At 45.0% G+C, this 17,873-nt stretch overlaps 2 protein-coding genes across 2 annotated transcripts; both read left to right on the top strand.

The window, feature by feature from the left end:
* The first annotated feature begins 623 nt into the window (after positions 1-623).
* Positions 624-5,044, top strand: ppil6 (peptidylprolyl isomerase (cyclophilin)-like 6). Its single transcript, XM_035422002.1, has 8 exons — positions 624-780; positions 1,104-1,199; positions 1,537-1,725; positions 2,058-2,120; positions 2,205-2,352; positions 2,821-2,880; positions 3,668-3,803; positions 4,096-5,044. The coding sequence occupies exons 1-8, from the start codon at positions 697-699 to the stop codon at positions 4,205-4,207; spliced, it is 888 nt and encodes a 295-aa protein (XP_035277893.1). The 5' UTR covers positions 624-696; the 3' UTR covers positions 4,208-5,044.
* A 1,149-nt stretch (positions 5,045-6,193) lies between these two features.
* On the top strand, positions 6,194-16,177 carry cd164 (CD164 molecule, sialomucin). Its single transcript, XM_035423091.1, has 6 exons — positions 6,194-6,414; positions 7,830-7,901; positions 13,627-13,719; positions 14,428-14,595; positions 14,717-14,806; positions 15,194-16,177. The coding sequence occupies exons 3-6, from the start codon at positions 13,705-13,707 to the stop codon at positions 15,368-15,370; spliced, it is 450 nt and encodes a 149-aa protein (XP_035278982.1). The 5' UTR covers positions 6,194-6,414; positions 7,830-7,901; positions 13,627-13,704; the 3' UTR covers positions 15,371-16,177.
* The last annotated feature ends 1,696 nt before the right edge of the window (positions 16,178-17,873 follow it).

Below are 17,873 nucleotides of genomic sequence, written 5' to 3'. Positions count from 1 at the left end.
TTCCCCACATCACTTTTTTTTGGAAGAGTACGGTAAGGGACGTTAGCGTTAAGAAGGGCCCATCATCATCTTCTTCGCCTTTAGGCAGGCACAGTATGCGGTGAAATTGTGCAAAATGTACCGCTGGTTCTTTTCTGATAAATTACCAATCTGCAATATCTAACTAATCTGAGCAAAAGCTTGCAGTATACTGAAATGATTGTTACTGTGTTTATTTAGACGGCTACAATTATGGCTTACCAACCAACCAATTTAACAAAATTATATTTGGATATATAGTTTTACAAAATGTGCAATTGAATTAAGTTTACCATGTGTCTGTACGTGTGTCCGCGAGCGGGGCAGGTGAGAGTCTCCAACGTTGTGGGGCAGTTCTCTGATGTCAGGCAGCAGATGGTACTTCTCAGGATCACAGCAGTCAATGGCTTTGTTAATTTAATGAATACTCCTCAAAAGTGAATGTTCTTTCCCTCGTGGAAGACAACGTTTCTTTGTTTTCAGAATTAATCTTACCTTACTGAGTTGTTGTTTGGAAGTTGGATGTTGCGCCACTCGGAGTGGCTGATCTTGGAACGATTCACGACCTTCGGTTCTGCTGCGACGCCAAACTCGCGCAGTCATTGTTGCTATAGAGACCGATACGTGTTTGCAGCTCAGGCATCCACAGATTTTCCAAACAAAAAGTATGAGCCTGACATGGTCATGGACTCTGAAATGCAGCTTGAGATAGTTGGTCTTTTGAAAGAGCACAACTTTCAAATCGCCCTAGGGACTGCAGAGGTAACGTGTTAGCTTGTCATCAGAATTTTGTTTGTTATAGCTAATATAGGCTATAGTCTAATATCACCAGCCATTCAAGTAAAGTGATGTTAACTGGCTAGCCTAGCTATCTGTCCAGTTTATAAATACGAGTGCAGGATGCTTGTCAGCTAGCTGAGAAGTGATTTTGCTTACGTAGTCCTTTGTATTAGCTAATTGGCAAGATATATTAACTATTGTACCAGCTAATAACATTACTGGCGAAATGAACACAAATCCTACTGTCACCAGACCTGGCTAACTGACGTTAACTAATGGATCCGGTCTTTGCCTGTCGCCAACAGGGTTTGAAACAGAAGTTTCCTGCGTCGTTCTCGGATGTAAAGATTCGTCCGTTGCATGAGTGTGACTGGCACGAATATTTAACCAGTAAGAAAAAGGTGGGCTAGCTCAGTTTATACTTAGTTATTTCATTCGTTATATAGCTACCAATTATCAAACCAACAATCACCATTCTATGTGTATTTAATCTGCCAATGTCCTGTTGGCAAGCATTATTAATATTTTCTGTTGTGCTACTCTTTTCATTCATTTGTTAGCAGTTCATGTGTATCTGATTTATTGATCTCTACTGCAAATATAAAACTTTGTTTTCTGATATAGTGTATCCCTATTGGACTCATCCTACGAGTTGCATTATTTTTAATTAAGCAGCAAGATTTAGCCTATCTGATTAACAATGATGGTTCCTTTGACCCTATCCACGTTCTTCACTAGGAACTGAAAGGTGAGGTGTGGGAATACAAAGGCAAACTGATGTGCTTTGTCAACTCTCAACTTCTCGGTGATGAAAGAGACTTGTCAAGGTGGGCTGTGGAACAGTGGGGGTTCACCTTTCGGAGACCGCACGCACTGTACCTGGCTCTGACCGAAGACTACTACACCAGACACCTACGGAGCAGTGGGGCAAGTCTTCCTTTGCCCAAATGTGTTCTCCAAAACACAACAGTTAGGATAGCGCACATTAGAATAGTCGTCACATTTGGTTCATTCACTGACTTCCCTGACTAGACTCACTCGTTGTCCTCTTGCCCCTATACAGAAATGTCACTTTGAATGTCAACCATTAAAGTAATTAATAAACAATAAAATATTAATATTAATATGTTGCTCCACAGTCCATTTGGTCAGAGATTTAGCTTTCACCACGCACACTACATGCTTCTCTCCGTTTAAAAGGATGTGCAGAAATGTTGAAGTAATACCCAGTTTTCCCCCTCTCTGATTCATTCCTGCAGCACACATTTGTATTCATGGATATTGAAATCGAAGGAGAGCCGGTTGGAAGGTTATTGTTTGAGGTGAGTGGGCGTCACGTTTTCTAAAGCAAACATTTGTTTTTTGCGAATGCACGTGTCACGGCTGATCACGGTTATTCTCCTCAGCTCTTTTCAGATCTGTGTCCGAAGACGTGCAAGAATTTCCAGGCACTGTGTGCCGGAGATGCGGGTCTGTCAGGGCGCAACATCGCGCTGACCTACAAGGGATCCGTATTTCATCGGGTCGTCCCCAATGGCTGGATTCAGGGTGGAGGTAAGATGTGTGGGGAATGATCTAGGGTCATTTTTATGTCTGTTACATGGAGAATAACAAAGCTTGCTGTGTGCAGTGTTAAATATGTGAGATTCCCACATGCAAGGGGGCGAACAAACACATTATTTTAAAATGAAGCTGGTATTCATGTTATGCAACTATATAATTTTTTTGAGATCTTTTACTATGAATAGTTATAAATTGAAAAGAAAAATTCCCAAACATAGTGTAATAACCCAGTGGAAAAAGGACAGTTATGTTTCTAAATGGCTTCATATGGTGTTTTTGAAATTCACTTTTTAGAGCAATATTAACTCATTAATAAGTGTTTAAATAGTACAGTTTATCTGTCTGTAGTCTGAATACTACATGCCCATTTGAAAAAAACTAGCAGCCAGTCATTTCTAAATCAAGAATGGGGATCACCCATTTTTAAATCTTTTCTTTGGGTGAATTCCTCTTTTGCAGATATTTCACCTGGGGCAAGAGGAAATGGTGGAGAATCAATTTATGGACCAACATTTGAAGGTACTATTAAGAAAAATAGGCAAGGAAATTGAAAGGTCAAATACATTAAAAACCCCCATGTAGGGTTGTGAGTATTTACCTCTCAGTGGTTATGAATCCTTGGTTAACCAATTCTTTAGCAGACAGACAAAAACCTACAATGCTGAGATCTCAGAATTACCAAAGGTATGTGAGACACGTTGCATTAAAATTCAATAAGTGCCAAACAAGCTAAGAAACTTAGCTGGCATCCATATAGTGCAGTCTTGACTGGACGTAAAAGGAAGAAACAATTGTGGCAGCTGTGCTTTTGGGCCGATTCTGCGTATCTATGACTCTGATATTAGGCAGAGGATCGGAATCCGGGTCAAGCTGCTGATGTGCTCCATTGGCAGGTTTTTTTTTTTGTTTTTCGGCTCAGCTGTGTGAACAATGCAGGCCATGCATGTGAAAGTACGTGGATGCGACAAGAATTTCTGGGGACAAAACTATTTAGATTAGATCCCCGTTTAGAAACTATCCCGCTGAAAAAGAAAAAAGAATCTGGCAATGCTGTGAGTTAGGCAGGGAAACGAGAAAGAAAGGGGGGAAGGAGAGAGAAAGAAAGAGAGGACCAAAAACAACAGGTTTTCAGAAATTCTGTTTTGTTAAGTAATTAATGATAATTGAAAGTAAATAATGGTAGTAAACTGCAAAAAAACATTTGCCATTCTTGAAGGCTGCCATAAACTTTCACAGTCAGTGGGGGTTTTTTGTTGCTTTTTTGTTTATCAATATGTGAATTCTGAAGTAACGTCTGTTCTCCCAGATGAAAGCTTTGCAGTGCCTCACAGTAAGAGAGGGATCTTAGGAATGGCCAATCAGGGGACTCACACCAATGGATCCCAGTTCTACATCACCCTGCAGCCTGCCCATTGGATGGACCGGAAATATGTGGCTTTTGGGTGCGTTTCCTGGCAACCTCATTCCAGCTACTACTGAATGGAGAATCTTGGTCTTTTTGTGTGTGTGCATGTGCGTGTGCGTGTGTGTGTTTGTCTGTGTATTTTTATTTGGTTTCTGAGAATGAGCAGCAGGTGATACTCGTGATTTAAAATAACCGTCCAAATACCTATGTGTGATCCAGATTCAGAGTTCTTAAAACCACTGTCCCACTGCAGTAAAATTCAGTAAAGCGAAGACGAAACAAACTGCGAGGTGAACATGTATATAACTGATATACCTCTTTTGTTCTAGACAAGTGATTGAAGGCACAGAAGTACTAAAGAAGCTGGAGGTTGTCCCCACCTACAACGAGAGGCCTGAGGACGAGTGTAAAGTCGCTGACTGTGGGGTATTTCGGCCTTGATGTTAAACTTATTTTAAAAAGCTATTTTTTGCTATAGAAAGCCAATTAAGCGCAATTACACTCAACTGCATTGCACCTTTTTTTTGTATGAGATCAAGGTAATTACACAGTAACGCTGTTTTTTATGGATTACACCAAGATGGTGTAATCCATACTGGAAGAATGATAATAGTAAAGTAATAGTGTTTTCATGACTTATGGTCTTTGGGGAAACACTATGCATGGAAGCCATTACTCGGGATTGAGAACTGACCGTGAACTTAAATGAATAAAAGTGGCAAATAATAATCCTTTGAAAGCTTTGGGTGAATAAACTGCATAAGGTTTCATGCTACACAGAGATCAGATTATGGGAAACAAAGAGGATTATGTTAATGCTAAGCTATTTGTGTCACAAATCTGGGGTAAAGGTTTCAAGTGGTGCCCAACGTTTGTCAGGGAAAAGGATGTGCCAGGAAATCAGTGACTTGGAAAAATCTGTTCATCTGAAATTGAAAGTTGTACAACAGTGCAATACGCCATTGGGCAAGTGACTGGCAACCACAGCAGAATACAAAATACAACTGCAAGTATGGAATCTGCAGATGAAAGTTTATAAAGTATGGTTATTTTACTGAGTACCTGCTTAAAGTGTCTGAGATAAAAATGTGTTCTTTGTACAACAAGCGATGTCTTGTTCTTTGTATTTGTTTAATTCATATTTTTCTCCCTTGTTCTGAATACCCACTGGGTATTCAGGCCCTACATTGTTTTCCTAACACTGTAATATGATATCATTGTGAAAAAACAAAGCATGTGGTGCAAACATTCAGTGTTAAATTAAACTTTTTTTCTTTGTTGTGTGTGTGTGCGTGAATGCTGCATCTGAAAAGGGTGATTTAAAAAGTATATTTTAAAAAGTGTAAAATCCAGGTTACAATAACGCTTGTACAGAATTTAAAATGAATCATTTTAAAATGTTAAGCCCATTTAGATTCATCGTATGGAAGGGGCTGTCAATCATAGATGACAGAGCACAGAAATAAAAAATGAATTGACTGCATGTAACAGTATACTGCACTATTGATGGCTCTGTGGGTATCCGTATATATATAGTGAAGTGTTGAAATGAGGAAGTGCTGCAGACAGCACTCAATGTCTGGTTTTCATTCTTCATCTTCTTGCATAATTGAGTTCCTCTTTTTATGCCAACCTGACAGGTTGCTTATAAGAACTGAATTCAAACTGTCTGTTCTTAAAACGGCACAATTACAGGGCTGAATTACTGATTCACTTCTTTCTTTCCTTTAGCCTCTCAAAATGTTTATGCTTTTTTCCCCCACAGACAGTTCAGGGTAACTTTAATAACTTGAATGTTTTTCACGCTATGTAATGACACAGATTGATGCTGGAGTAGTTTAGATAACGTATCTAATTTGCGGGTACTACATTTGTGCCCCAACCAGGCTTCAAACCAGCAACCAGTCAACTGTATTATAAACAGAATTATCTATGTACTTGTTTCTGGTTGTCTGTGCATAACTTATTTGTGGGAAGCCCAGAGCTTTTGCGGTTGAGTAGCCAACACTCCCATCATCCATCACCCTTGTTCTCTCTCGTCAATTATTTTTTTGTTTTTTTGTTGAAACATTCAAGTATCTGTTCGGTATGTGACAGTAAGGAATTGCTACACGTTAATATCTGCTAAGTTCGTATACAATTACGATTTGTGCCATAAAAATGGCTGACGGATGAAAACCGAGGTGACACGCAGGCTGGTGGGCAATTTAATGGCAATTAAGAAATCTTTTGAAGCGAGGCCTCAGCTAAACTTATGTTCCTCTGGGGGAAATTATTTCACACAGCACAGCTACTGTTTCTTTTATGTTGTAAATCCACGCAACAACGCAGACTGACCCGAGGAACCGTCTAGTCCGTAGCCACGAATATGTTAAAACTGCGGGGCAGGGCAGCTATTCATAAAAGCACCTATCTTCGCTGCCTCCTCCCAGTATCAGTAAAAACTGCCACATGACCTGTATAGCAGGAAGTTGAGTGGACCCACAGAAACCCCGTATACAGCAGAAATTAGTGTCTCTCACACTTTTCGGCACTTGTTACCTAGCGTGCTGTTGTAGGAAGAAGAGAAAATAGAAAGATGTACTGGAGACTTTTGTTGGTTACATTTTCACTTGCCTTGCTGCGTAGTACGACAGCTGGAGATAGTGGTAAGTTGATGTGTTGGCCCCATCTGTGTTCGCTACGTAACTAGCTTGCTAGCGCTAACTAGTTTTTCCTCTGCTAGCTAGTAGCAATCGCGCGCAGTGACAGCTAATCTCACAATATTTTCTTGGTTTTCCACGTAGTATATTTGCAACCCAGCATTTTAGCAAGCTAGTAACTGCATTTATTTAAATATTAAGTTATAATTTAAGTTTTTTTCAGTGATTTTTTTAGGCAGCAACATAGCTACGTTGCAGTTTAGTTCTCCGTTCGTTAGCCTGTTTGCCACTAGCTAGCGTTAGCTATCTTACCAGATGGCCAACAACATTCATTCATGAAGTGAGAAGTAGCTCATGCTAACTGTCCAACTAGTGATATTGTAGTATTTATTATTATACATTATTACTGTCTTGTTACAAAGATTAGTTAACTAGCCACCTTGGTTCGTCAAATTTCTTCCTAACAGCTTCCTTGCAGTTTATTAAGCATTATGTAATATATACTGTTAGCTAACATTGGCCATCGAAACAAACCAATGCTATTATTAATGTGAATTTGTAATTTAGTGTTGGCTAGCTAGCCATATCAGATTTCTCATTGCTTTTTTGGAAAAATGCGTGTTCATTAGATTGTCCGACGCGCGTGATGACGAAAACTAACACCAATAGCGGGCAGTATTTTACAAGTCCTCCTGAGAACAGGCATTGACGTAGTTCGCTAATCCCCGATGGCTGTGTGAAAAACACCTGGACAGAGTTCAGTCTGGGATGGTGGGATGGGAGGTGAAGTCCGGACGAATATTATTGTACATTGTGTATAAAGCCAAGGCTACTCAGAACTCCATTTCCCAGCAAAACTGATTTGTTGGGACCGTTTTCACGAGCACACTATAACCATAATGTGAAGGCTTCTGCTGTCACCAAGCACTGAAATCGGCCATCAGTGGGTTCAGATATGTTTGTTCGTTTTCCTGTCACAGTTGTATTAGTCATTGCTCTATCATTTAGTGGTTGGCTGAGTTGACTGGTGTGCTCTCAACAAGCATTTCAGTTATTAAACTGCAGTCTAAATAGTACAACTATGCTTCCAAAACGTGTGTTGGTTTATGAAAGGTCACACGTTATTGAAGGGTTTGCATACTAGTGGAAACATAGTCTTACAGTCTTTTTAGTAGCATGGCATATGCTTGATCTATAAGTCTATGCAGCAGACCAATTTTCTGTCAAGTGGTCTCAATTTAAACAATCACTTTAAAAATAAACCCCTTTTAAAGTGCTTTTGAGTGTTTTTCCTTCTCACGGGAGTTGGATTCTGGGCCTGTACGTTTTCCGTGCCCGTTGTTAATTTAATTCCTTGGGGTTACCCCTAAAAAATGGTGACTTTACCTGCTCAGGTTGTGTGTGCTGTTCATTTTTTTCAGGTGGCTGCTCAGTGCTAACAAGCTGTCCAGAGTGCCAAAAAAACACAGACTGCACCTGGCTTCAGTGCACAGGTAAGTGGTTTTCTTCCGTGGCAGCCCTGCTTGCGGTTTGAACGTTGTTTGCTGTGGAGGAAGAAGTGGCACTGACTGTGCTCAACGGTCGTGTTGTCATACTGCAACACGGCGCTGGTTTGAAGTGATGTGCCATAAATGTGGGACTATCAGTGGGAATACGGAGGCTCTGCATCCTGTTACATTAAATGTACAGTATTTATTTACTGGCAACGGAACCTTCCGGAGATGTTGCAAACCGTTTATCGCGTTACCTGACAGCCGCGCGGCTCGTTATCAGCATAATGTGTTTGTGGGTTGGGCCGGTGTTGCCATGGACTGGGTCTGTTGTGCAAAGCAGGGAAGTCTGAAAACAATTTTTGAACTGTGTTAAGTTGTGTGCGTTTTTTTATTTCTTACGATGTCTAATAGAGCCTTTGACAGTGGACCTTGTGAAAAATGAAGATACTCTGGTATCTGCCCACGTTAGCAAATCAAATAAATACATTTTACACACTGTGTGTAAACTGTACAATGTGAAGGTTGAGGACAAGTAATGAAAAAGGATAACACTGGTAGGAGTTGTTGATTGGGTGTTAATAACGCACACCAAGCACAGATATACTGCTTTCCACACCACTTTCTCTGGCGTTCATGTTGCTGAAATAGATTTCCCAACCACCCCCCCCCCCCCCCCCCCCCCCCCCCCTCATATTTCCAGAATATGATTTTACTCCGGTAACCATGACAACCGTAGAGGTAGATCACTGATCCTGGGGATCACCACGGGGCGGTCATTCCGGAACGCTCTTCCCGCGTTCCACCGCAGGGAGTATGAAGAAGCGCAGCTCCATATCCCCCCCCCCCCGCCCTCGGCCACCCCCTCCTCCAGAGATAGTACAGGAAGCGCAGGGATGAATAGCAGGAAACGGTGATATCCTTAAGAAAGTGGCGGAAAGAAGAAAAGAAAAGTGTGAGCAGAGAAGAGCGGGGCGCCGGGCGGGGTTGGGGAGTGGAGGCGGGGGGGGGGGGGGGGGGGGGTCAGTCAGTCAGTCAGGCTCCAGCTGGGGGAGGAATGCGTATCCCCTGGAAGCGTCTAAAGCCCAAAACGTCCAACGGGAACTGGCGAGGAAGCCGAGGTGTGCTGAGGTTTGTTTGGCGGTTCAGGTAGTTTGAGTAGTCTTCACCCAAGCAGCATGTACATTGAATACGCCCCCCCCCCCCCACCCACACACCCCCCAACCAGTTCTGCTTGTTCAGGAAAGCACATTGGTTCTGGAAAGCCCGATGCACAGTTCAGCTCTCCAGCGTCAGCTGTGGGTCACGCCTGGGTCGCCCTCGGTACTTTCAGAAGTCATTTCCTCTCGAGCGGTGTTGCATCACACCACGGCTTCTAAGTCCAAACATCTTTCCTTCACGCATGAGCTGAGAAACCTTACTGAGCTGAAAGGTCATGCCTTCAGCTGGGCTCGGTCTGTACACAACCTTTGATTGATTTAGCTGTACAGATATCGATCCACGTGGTAATTGTGATAAGACTAGGCGCTCGTTTACTCCGCGAATAAGGAGTTGCCTTAAATTTGAATATTGAAACCAGGCAGCCAGTGTTTTTGCGCACAACACAGTGAATTTGCAGATTTGAAATGAGCGATGACAGAAGTTTTGTGAGTAACGCATGGGGAAAGCTTGGCTAGCACTCGATCGATTGGCCATCGACTGTCCAGGAGGACCAGCGTGGCGGTTAGACTGAAACCTAGGAGCTGTGGCTCCAGTCGGACACGTTTCTGTTGAGGAGCTGCCTCAGACTCGTGTTAGCTGGGCGTTTGTAAGCTGGGAATTGCAGGGTTAAAGCCCAGAGTGGGTAGTGTTGGCTCACAGGCTGTGCTGAAATACCACGGCTTTGCTGTTTGTGTGCGTGAGTGTGTGCGTGAGTGTGTGTGTGTGTGTGTGAGACTGCGTGTGTGAGACTGCGTGTGTGAGTGTGTGTGTGTGTGTGTGTGTATGACTCTGTGTGAGACTGTGTGTGTGTGTGCGCACGCGCGCGCGCGCGTGAGACTGTGTGTGTGTGTGTGTGTGTGTGGTAGGGAGGTCTTTTCCCTCATTGGCTCTGCTACTTCAGTGTGCTTCTATGGATAAACTGTTGTTTGAGTGCATAGACAGATGCCCCAGGTGACCGGTGGTTTCATTGCTTTCTTGCCCGCCGTTCCCAGAAGGGCGGACTGGAAGAGGACAGCTCGCGGATGGCCGCTGTTGGAGAACGGGGCTGTTCTGCCAGTGCTGTTGCGGGGTGTGTGATTGAATCGCTCGTGACTAAGCGCTCTGCGAGACCGTGAATAATTAGCACGTCCTTTGCTTTGTCTCACCCGCCACTGTGCTTGGGTAAGGTAACCGTGGCGGCGGGAGGATGAGCCCGGCTGGGGTGAGAGGGTGTGGTAAACGGGTCGCACGCCCGCGGGATGGCGGCGTGCCCGCAGCCCTGGCGCCGGTCTCCTTACCGCCATGCGTTGCCGCGCAGGGACACACGAGGCTCAAGACCAAGGCCCCGGATTCATTACATTACATTCAGCGTTTGCCCGTTACTTTGACTAACAAATAAGCAAATATGTTTCGCTTTTTTTTGTCTTCACAAAAGAGTTGAGCGATCGCTAAAGCTAGCTTGCCAAAGTGAGTCTGTGTAGACATAGTGTAACGCTTGCAGTTACTTGTACTGTAAGTCAGAGTTAAAGACCCGTGTCTGTTGACTGAACGGCAGCAGGTGTGTGGAGGGCCATAAACGCGGGAGAGCGAGGCCTGGTTTTGTGTATTTGCTCTCGGTGGTGTCAGCCCTGTTTTGCCGGCGGTAAAACTTTTAGGGAGGACCTTAAGTTTGAGTCCCGCCTGTGCAGAACCCGTTTTCCCAGGTTGGGGGTGGGGGGGGGTGACAAGGGCAGCCTGAGGCCCAGGCTCTGCAAAATTAAGGAAAATTAGACTTTTTTTATTTTGAGTACCAAATTGAGAGTGTGCTGTGTGTTTCCCGGCAACTGGGACTTGACCCTGTTTCATGGTCACACACACACACACACACACACACACACACACAATTTGTGATCTCTGCTACCTTTTAGCAGCTGTGTACGTGTTCTCTTCCATCCACGTCGCAGCTGACTGATAGGGGGAAGGAGGGCCGTAGAGCTGTAAGAGACCGTGCCAAGTGCCAAGTGTTCCTCTGCAGCTGACGTCATTGGAAGCTAACCCCACTGACACAGAATGCCACAGACTTTAATACCGTCCCGTCGCCAGTGTGTGTTCCTGCTGTGCGATTTGCTTTAGGTCAGGGCGTGACTGAACTGGGTGATGTTTATTCTGCCCAACACGCACACGTGTACGCACACACAGACTGTGCTGTGAATCTGTAACCTGACGATTGTATGGAGTGGGAAGGACCACAGGTGGTGCATCTGGGAGGGTCATGTGACATGCTGCTGATGTGCCCGGTATTGGGTGCCACATTCCGTTTGTTCTGGACGTACCCCTCATTGGGCGGGGGGGGAGGAACAAGGAACAAGGAAGGCTGACAAGGAAGCAGACCTTCAGAATCCTTCTCCGGCACGAGAACAGACTTGCTAGCTGCTGTATCCCCCATTGCAAGGGTAGCTGCGACCTTGTGTAGCTATGCATTTTTGCCACTAAGAGATTTCACTCATGGGTAACTCTCTCAGTTTGATTTCAAAGTACTGAAATGCCCTGTCCATTACAGTTGAATGTCCATTACAGTGGACATTTTCACAGATTTTAGCCTGGCCGTTTTGAGCTGTGTAATTTGGAGTTTATTAAGGCGTGCACTACTACTACTACATAGGGCCACTCTTACTGCGTTGTGTCATTCTTTCCTTCAGTCGTTATGCTGCGTCATCCGGGCTTCTCGACCGACGCCGCTCAATTCCTATTTTTTCGGACGTGTGACTCATCTGGCGGTGGTTTAGCGGTTGCCAACGAAGCCACTGGGACCGGAGAAATGAGTCAGACGAGGGGTTAGGCAGAAGGGGGGTGGTCTTCTGCTGCGGGGACACTTATGCTGGCCCAGGCTGTGCCGTTACTCTCGATTATTCTCCTTAAGACGGAAATACTAGAAGAATGTCCGAGGAGGTACGTTTCATATTCGAGTTTCCGCGGAATGGGCGGGGGCGGAAAGATCCGTTTGTTGGTTTTTGCAGTTTTGTGACCGAAAAAGCTGGGCTATGATTTGAAATTGTGATTCTGGGAAAACGTGACGTGAATTTGAATTTTCTGGCAAATGTGGGTCAATTTCGGATTTGAATGCAGGGCCATATTTTGTCTCAGGTAAAATGCAAATGAACCAAAGTCATATTACCGACTGCTTCACGTCCCCATCAATGCTAAATGGCCATAAATACAGGGTTGCTTTAAATAACACATTTTGGCAGTTGAAAGATCGGTGTAGTCTCTTTTTTTGCCTCTGTTTTGACAGAAGAAAATGAGAAAACTTGTACTAGGCTTTGCTCATTTCACCTTGAAGTTTCACCTTGATAAAGGCCTTGTTGTAACTCCTCAAAGCCTTGCATCTTTTCCTCACAGTTCACATTACAAAGTGTCAAGTTATACTGCCCTTCTCACCTTCTGAGATTCAAGACTTGCAACAGCTCCATAGTGCTATTTTAACCAAACTTTCATCTGTAGGAATACAAGCTGGTTTTAATCTCGGGAGTACCAGTTTTAAACACGAAGAAGCAAAAGCCAAATCTTTGTAATATTGGCTAGCTAGCTAAAGTGAGTTGCACTACATGGCCAAAAGTATGTGGACACCCTGACATCCAACATTTCATCCAAAATAATGGGGATTAATAAACTAGATGTTGGAGTATTGCTGCAGCGATTTGTTTCTATTCAGCCGGAAGAGCATCAGTGAGGTCAAGCACTGATTGGGCAATTAGGCCTTGCTCACAATTGATCAATTTCCTGTTGATCCCAAAGGTGTTGGATGCGGTTGAGGTCAGGGCTCTGTGCAGGCCAGTCAAGTTCTTCCACACTGTTCTCTTCAAAACCATTTCTGTGTGGACCTCACTGTGTGCATGGGGGCATTGTCATGCTGAAACTGGACCTCCCCCAAAGGGGAAGCACAGAATCGACTAGAATGTTATTGTATGCTGTAGCATTAGATTTGTGTCACATGTAAGATTTGCCTTTACTGGAACAAAACCCAGCCCAAACCATGAAAAACAGCCCCAGACCAAGGGGTCTCCAGATGCTTTTGGTCATATAGTGTATCTCTCTGCTTATTTAGCTGGCAGCCAATGCTGACCGTACTACAGGGTTTGCTTCCCGCACATACCGTGGAGCCTGTGTGATGTATTATTATCCTGTGTGACTCATTGCAGCGCTTCCGTCCGATTGGTGCAGGCAGTACAGAACCCACTTCCTGGTTTATGAAGTGAGAGGTTCCCCCCTGTTCACGTGTCAATTGCTCTTGTTTCATCCAACATCGGTCACTGAGATATGCGAAAAGGAAATCTTCAGACTTGTAGCAAAGGCTTATCGTGAATGCCACTGTTCGAGCTGCAATTTTAGTCGTAAATCGACATTGCAGTCGGCCTGCCCTTCATTTCCATGCCCAAATGGGACTGTATAATTTCTATTTGCAGTTCTCAGACAAAGAGAGAGACTTAAATAAAAATGTAAAAAAAAAAAAAAAAAAGAATGTTTAAGTCTGGCTTGCTCTTTCTGATTAGTGTGTGTTCCCTTTGCACAGATTCAAGCCCCCAAAATGGTTCCTGCGTGAGCGCTGTGAATTCCACCAGTGTGAGCCTGGGCTGTGAGCCAGTCGCTAATGGATCCTGCTCAGGTGAGGGAGTGACAACATTTATTTATTTACTTCTCAGAAATGCACTAAATCCACTGGAGTTTGAGCTGCAGGCATTTGGCTTCTGTCAAACCCAAGGCCTGGTAACCGGCCCACAAGGTAAAGAGGAGATCCTGTCACAGGATGTAAACTAGAGACTCAAAGGGCTGTAGTACATTTATGAGTATTGTATATCTGACCTGATCCTAAGAACGTAAGACTACATAATGACATCATGTAAGACTACATAATGACATCATCAGGCCATTTAGCCCATCCGCCTGTGTGCTAAAGTGCCTAGCGCTCGCCATTTGCCTACAAACTAGAGCGTGTAGTGCTGCATCAGGCCTGGGCTTGAGCACCCCAGGGGACTTTGCCTGTACTACATTACCCAGCAGGCTGTGCCCACACAATGACAACTGTGTACGTGGGATTTAACTTTTACTAATTTCCGTACTAATGTCCCTAGTTCTGCTGAGGGAGCACAACCCTCAGCAAAACAGATCTGTTGTAGTTCTACTGCTTTGTAAATCCCTTTTATGAACTTACAAACCCCAGTCAAATCCTAATTATATGACTATTGATATTATATTGACAAGACATTATACTTAAGGTAATCACGCAGCTGAAACGCACACTCACACACACACTCACACTCACTAACTCACTCCTCCCTCCCTCCATGATTTACTTTTTGATTTTTTTTTCCAGGCGACCTCGAACCAGTTGTCCCTACGAGCGTCAAACCCGCTGCCTCTACCACTGCCAAAACGACGGACGCTCCCACTGCCAAGCCAGCTGTCACCACGGCCGCCCCCGAACCGGCAAACACTACTGCTGTCGTCCCGAGCAACGCCACCACCGCGGCTCCAACTGCAGGTAACGCTGGCGGCAGTCTGACCTTTGACCTGCAGACATAGTCTTAAAAAAAATGCTTTGAAATGACTTGTCAAACCTAAATTAAATTTTATTATTATTTATTTATTTTTTTTCCTCCAAGCTCATACAAACGCATCTACGACAGCGGCGGGTCCCACCAAGGCCCCGACTCCGCCCGCCAACACCACGGCAACGGCCGCTCCTCCGTCAAGTACGTTCACGACCGTAGTCGCTGGTTAAAAAGCGCTTATTCGACTAAAATGTGCCCATTTCAGTCCGGTTTGGATGAACCACTCTCTCTCTCTCTCTCTCCCCCTCCCTCTGTCTCTCCCCCCTCCCCCTCTCTCTCTTCCCCGTCTCTCTCTTTCTCCCCCCTCTGTCTCTCTCTCTCTCTCTCTCTCTCTCCTTCTCCCTCTCTCTCCTTCTCTCTCCCCCTCTTCCTCTCCCCCACCCACCCCCCCTCTGTCTCTCTCTCTGTCTCTCTTTCTCTTTCTCCCCCCTCTCTGTCTCTCTCTCCCTCTCCCCCTCCCTCTCCCTCTCCCTCTCCCTCTCTCTCCTTCTCTCTCTCTCCCCCCCCCACCCCCCCTCTGTTCCTCAGACTCCACCCTCACCACCCTGGCCCCGGCCCCCCCCCACCGCCGCGCCGCAGAAGAAGTCCACCTTCGACGCGGCCAGCTTCATTGGAGGCATCGTGCTGGTGCTGGGCCTGCAGGCCGTCGTCTTCTTCCTCTACAAGTTCTGCAAGTCCAAGGACCGCAACTACCACACCCTGTAACTACCACACCCTGTAAAACGTTCCTCACACTGAGGCCCGCAACTACCACACCCTGTAAAACGGGCCTCAGACTGGGGCCCGTAACTACCACACCTTGTAAAACGTTCCTCACACTGAGGCCCGTAACTACCACACCCTGTAAACAGGCCTCAGACTGGGGCCCTTGGCCCTTCGAACAGTGTTTCCGAGCAGTTTCCTTTGATTCCCCAGCACTGTTACGCATGCCGACTGTAGACTCGAACCTTAACACCCCCTAAACCCCCCCCCCACACCGCGACCCACCATTGCCCCCGGGATGTGATCTCCACGCGCTTCTGGAGGGGTCATGAGGTCCTCCGGTTGGACCGTTAACCGACTATAGATTCAAATATTCAAACTGATGGGCGGGAGCGAGTTGCTCTGCAGCCTCCCACGCCTTCCCATGGTGGTCAGTTTGAACGGCGAAGCCTCGGCCGCATTTAAACCGAACTGAAACAGTGACTGAAAAGGGTTCCAAAAAAAAAAATTTCATTTGCAGAACAGGGATTTGAATTAAATTTTTTAAAGTCACCTGCCGAAAAGGAAAGTGCAAGTGCTGGAAGAAAAGCATATAGTTCAGTCTTAAGTCCCCTGGCTCAAATTGCTTAGGAAACACTGTTTGAATTCCCTCCCTCCCCCTAGCCCCTGGTTTTTGAACGGAACGGAAGATACAGCATTGCTTGCAAGGCCCTGTCATGTCCAAAAAAAAAAAAAAAGGCTTTGAGATTTCTATGCAAAATCGGTAGATTTTTGTCAGGCCGCAGAAGTGCGTTTTTTTTTTTTTTTAAATACTGAAAAGCGATGCAGCAATGCTTTATCCTCCCTAACCGAACTACCGAATAAAACCGATGTAATAACAAAAAAACAAAAAAAAAACTGAAAAAAAGGAATGTAGGTGATATCACGGCAGATATTTCTCCTGCCTGGGAGTTGAGCTTGAAAAATGATAAATAAATAAAATTGGCGTGTTCCATCAGCACCTCGTTGTGCGCGGACTGCACGACGGCCCCACAAGCGGCCGCCTCGATGCAATAAACACAGTTTCACCCCCCCCCCCCCCCCCCCCCCCCCCCCCCCCACCACCACCACCACCATTTTACGCTCTGTAGTCAGTTAGCCCTGGCCAATCCGCTCGCAGAGAGCACCGCGAAACAAGACGCCGCCCCGCCCCGCCCCGCCCCGCCCCGCCCGACCGCTCATAGCCCAATTTCGTAAAAAAAAGCCCTGCGCCAAGGGCATCCTGGGGCAAAAATAAATTAATAAATTAATAAATAAATAAAAATAAGCATGCACCTTCTGTATGTGGACAGTGATGTGAGAAAAGTGCCTTAGCGGGGGGTGTCAGTCAGGCTGGTGATTGGTCAGTTGGGCAGGTGCTGTCCCTCACCCACCCCCCCCCCCCAAACCACCCACCCCCCCACACATACCCCATCCCAGTTCCTTTGGGTTGATGGCTCCTGTGTGGAGCTAGTGTTCTAGAACACTGACTCCAGATTAAGCGGATATCGCTGTGCTGATATTGGTAAATATATAGTGGAGAATCCCAGCTGGACTGATTTGTTTTATTGCTGATAATCATAATGATGATGAGAGTGATGACCTCTGTTGGATTTCTCTTTTTTTTTCTTTTCTTTTTTTTAACCCCACCACCATTTTCTTTTTGTTTTGCGACTGTTGACTCGTTTATCCACGGGCCAAGTAAAAAGGCACACGTGGATGCGGCTCTGTGTTTGCAGAGGGGAAAATCAGAGCAGGACGGAGGTTGGGGTTTTTTTTTTGCTGTATTGATATTTTGTTTTTCTTTTGGTTCCACCCCCCGCACCCCCCCACCCACACCCCCATGCACTTTCCCATCCCTTTGATTGGTTGAAAGTCTCAACATTTCTCTGGTCCATGAAACGGAAGCAGCTTACCTTAGTCGAACCATGTTCTGGATGCCTGCACGGTAAGCAGTTTGCCATAGAATTTGCCCAAGCATGTTGCTAGTTTTTCTGCAGGTCACATTTCAATGATAAACCCAAGTTATTTTTTTAAAATGAGGAAAAACTTTAATTTCAGCATTTCTTGTTTAAAGCAACTGAGCCTGAAAAATGGTGCGGCTTTTCAGTCGATGAAGGTCTAATTGTCAGTTGAGGCCCACGTTTGGGTGGAAGTTTTGCATCTTGATTTCCTGCACATTGTCTTTGAATCATATTTGTACATTTTCCCGGATGTGATTGTGAAATGGACAGATGAAGAATCCTTTTGAGGAGGTTGTCAGTAGAATGGCTTTGTACTGGTGTTGAGACAATCGACTCAGGTTTGTATTTTATTTTTTTTTGTTGCTTTTTTGCGCAAAGGAGCAAGTTAGGTGTTTTTGAATTCTAAGATTTCAACTGTGGATGTCTTTGGGTTTCAAACATTTTGTGAACCACTTTCGTCAATTTAGAAAATATAGAGATATATATATATATAAAACACTAATGCTTTGAAACGAAAGGCCAAT

The sequence above is a fragment of the Anguilla anguilla genome, chromosome 6 (genome assembly GCF_013347855.1).
Source record: "Anguilla anguilla isolate fAngAng1 chromosome 6, fAngAng1.pri, whole genome shotgun sequence".
Taxonomy (NCBI): domain Eukaryota; kingdom Metazoa; phylum Chordata; class Actinopteri; order Anguilliformes; family Anguillidae; genus Anguilla; species Anguilla anguilla.
Note: the sequence above shows the minus strand (reverse complement) of the source record. Positions and strands in the feature narration are given on the sequence as shown.

Coding starts and splice junctions, on each gene's coding strand:
- ppil6 (XM_035422002.1), top strand. CDS start 697: ATGGTCATGGACTCTGAAATGCAGCTTGAGATAGTTGGTCTTTTGAAA. Junction 1,200..1,536: donor ATTTAACCAGTAAGAAAAAG/GTGGGCTAGCTC, acceptor GTTCTTCACTAG/GAACTGAAAGGTGAGGTGTG. Junction 2,121..2,204: donor TTGGAAGGTTATTGTTTGAG/GTGAGTGGGCGT, acceptor TATTCTCCTCAG/CTCTTTTCAGATCTGTGTCC.
- cd164 (XM_035423091.1), top strand. Junction 14,596..14,716: donor CACCGCGGCTCCAACTGCAG/GTAACGCTGGCG, acceptor TTTTCCTCCAAG/CTCATACAAACGCATCTACG. Junction 14,807..15,193: donor AACGGCCGCTCCTCCGTCAA/GTACGTTCACGA, acceptor TCTGTTCCTCAG/ACTCCACCCTCACCACCCTG.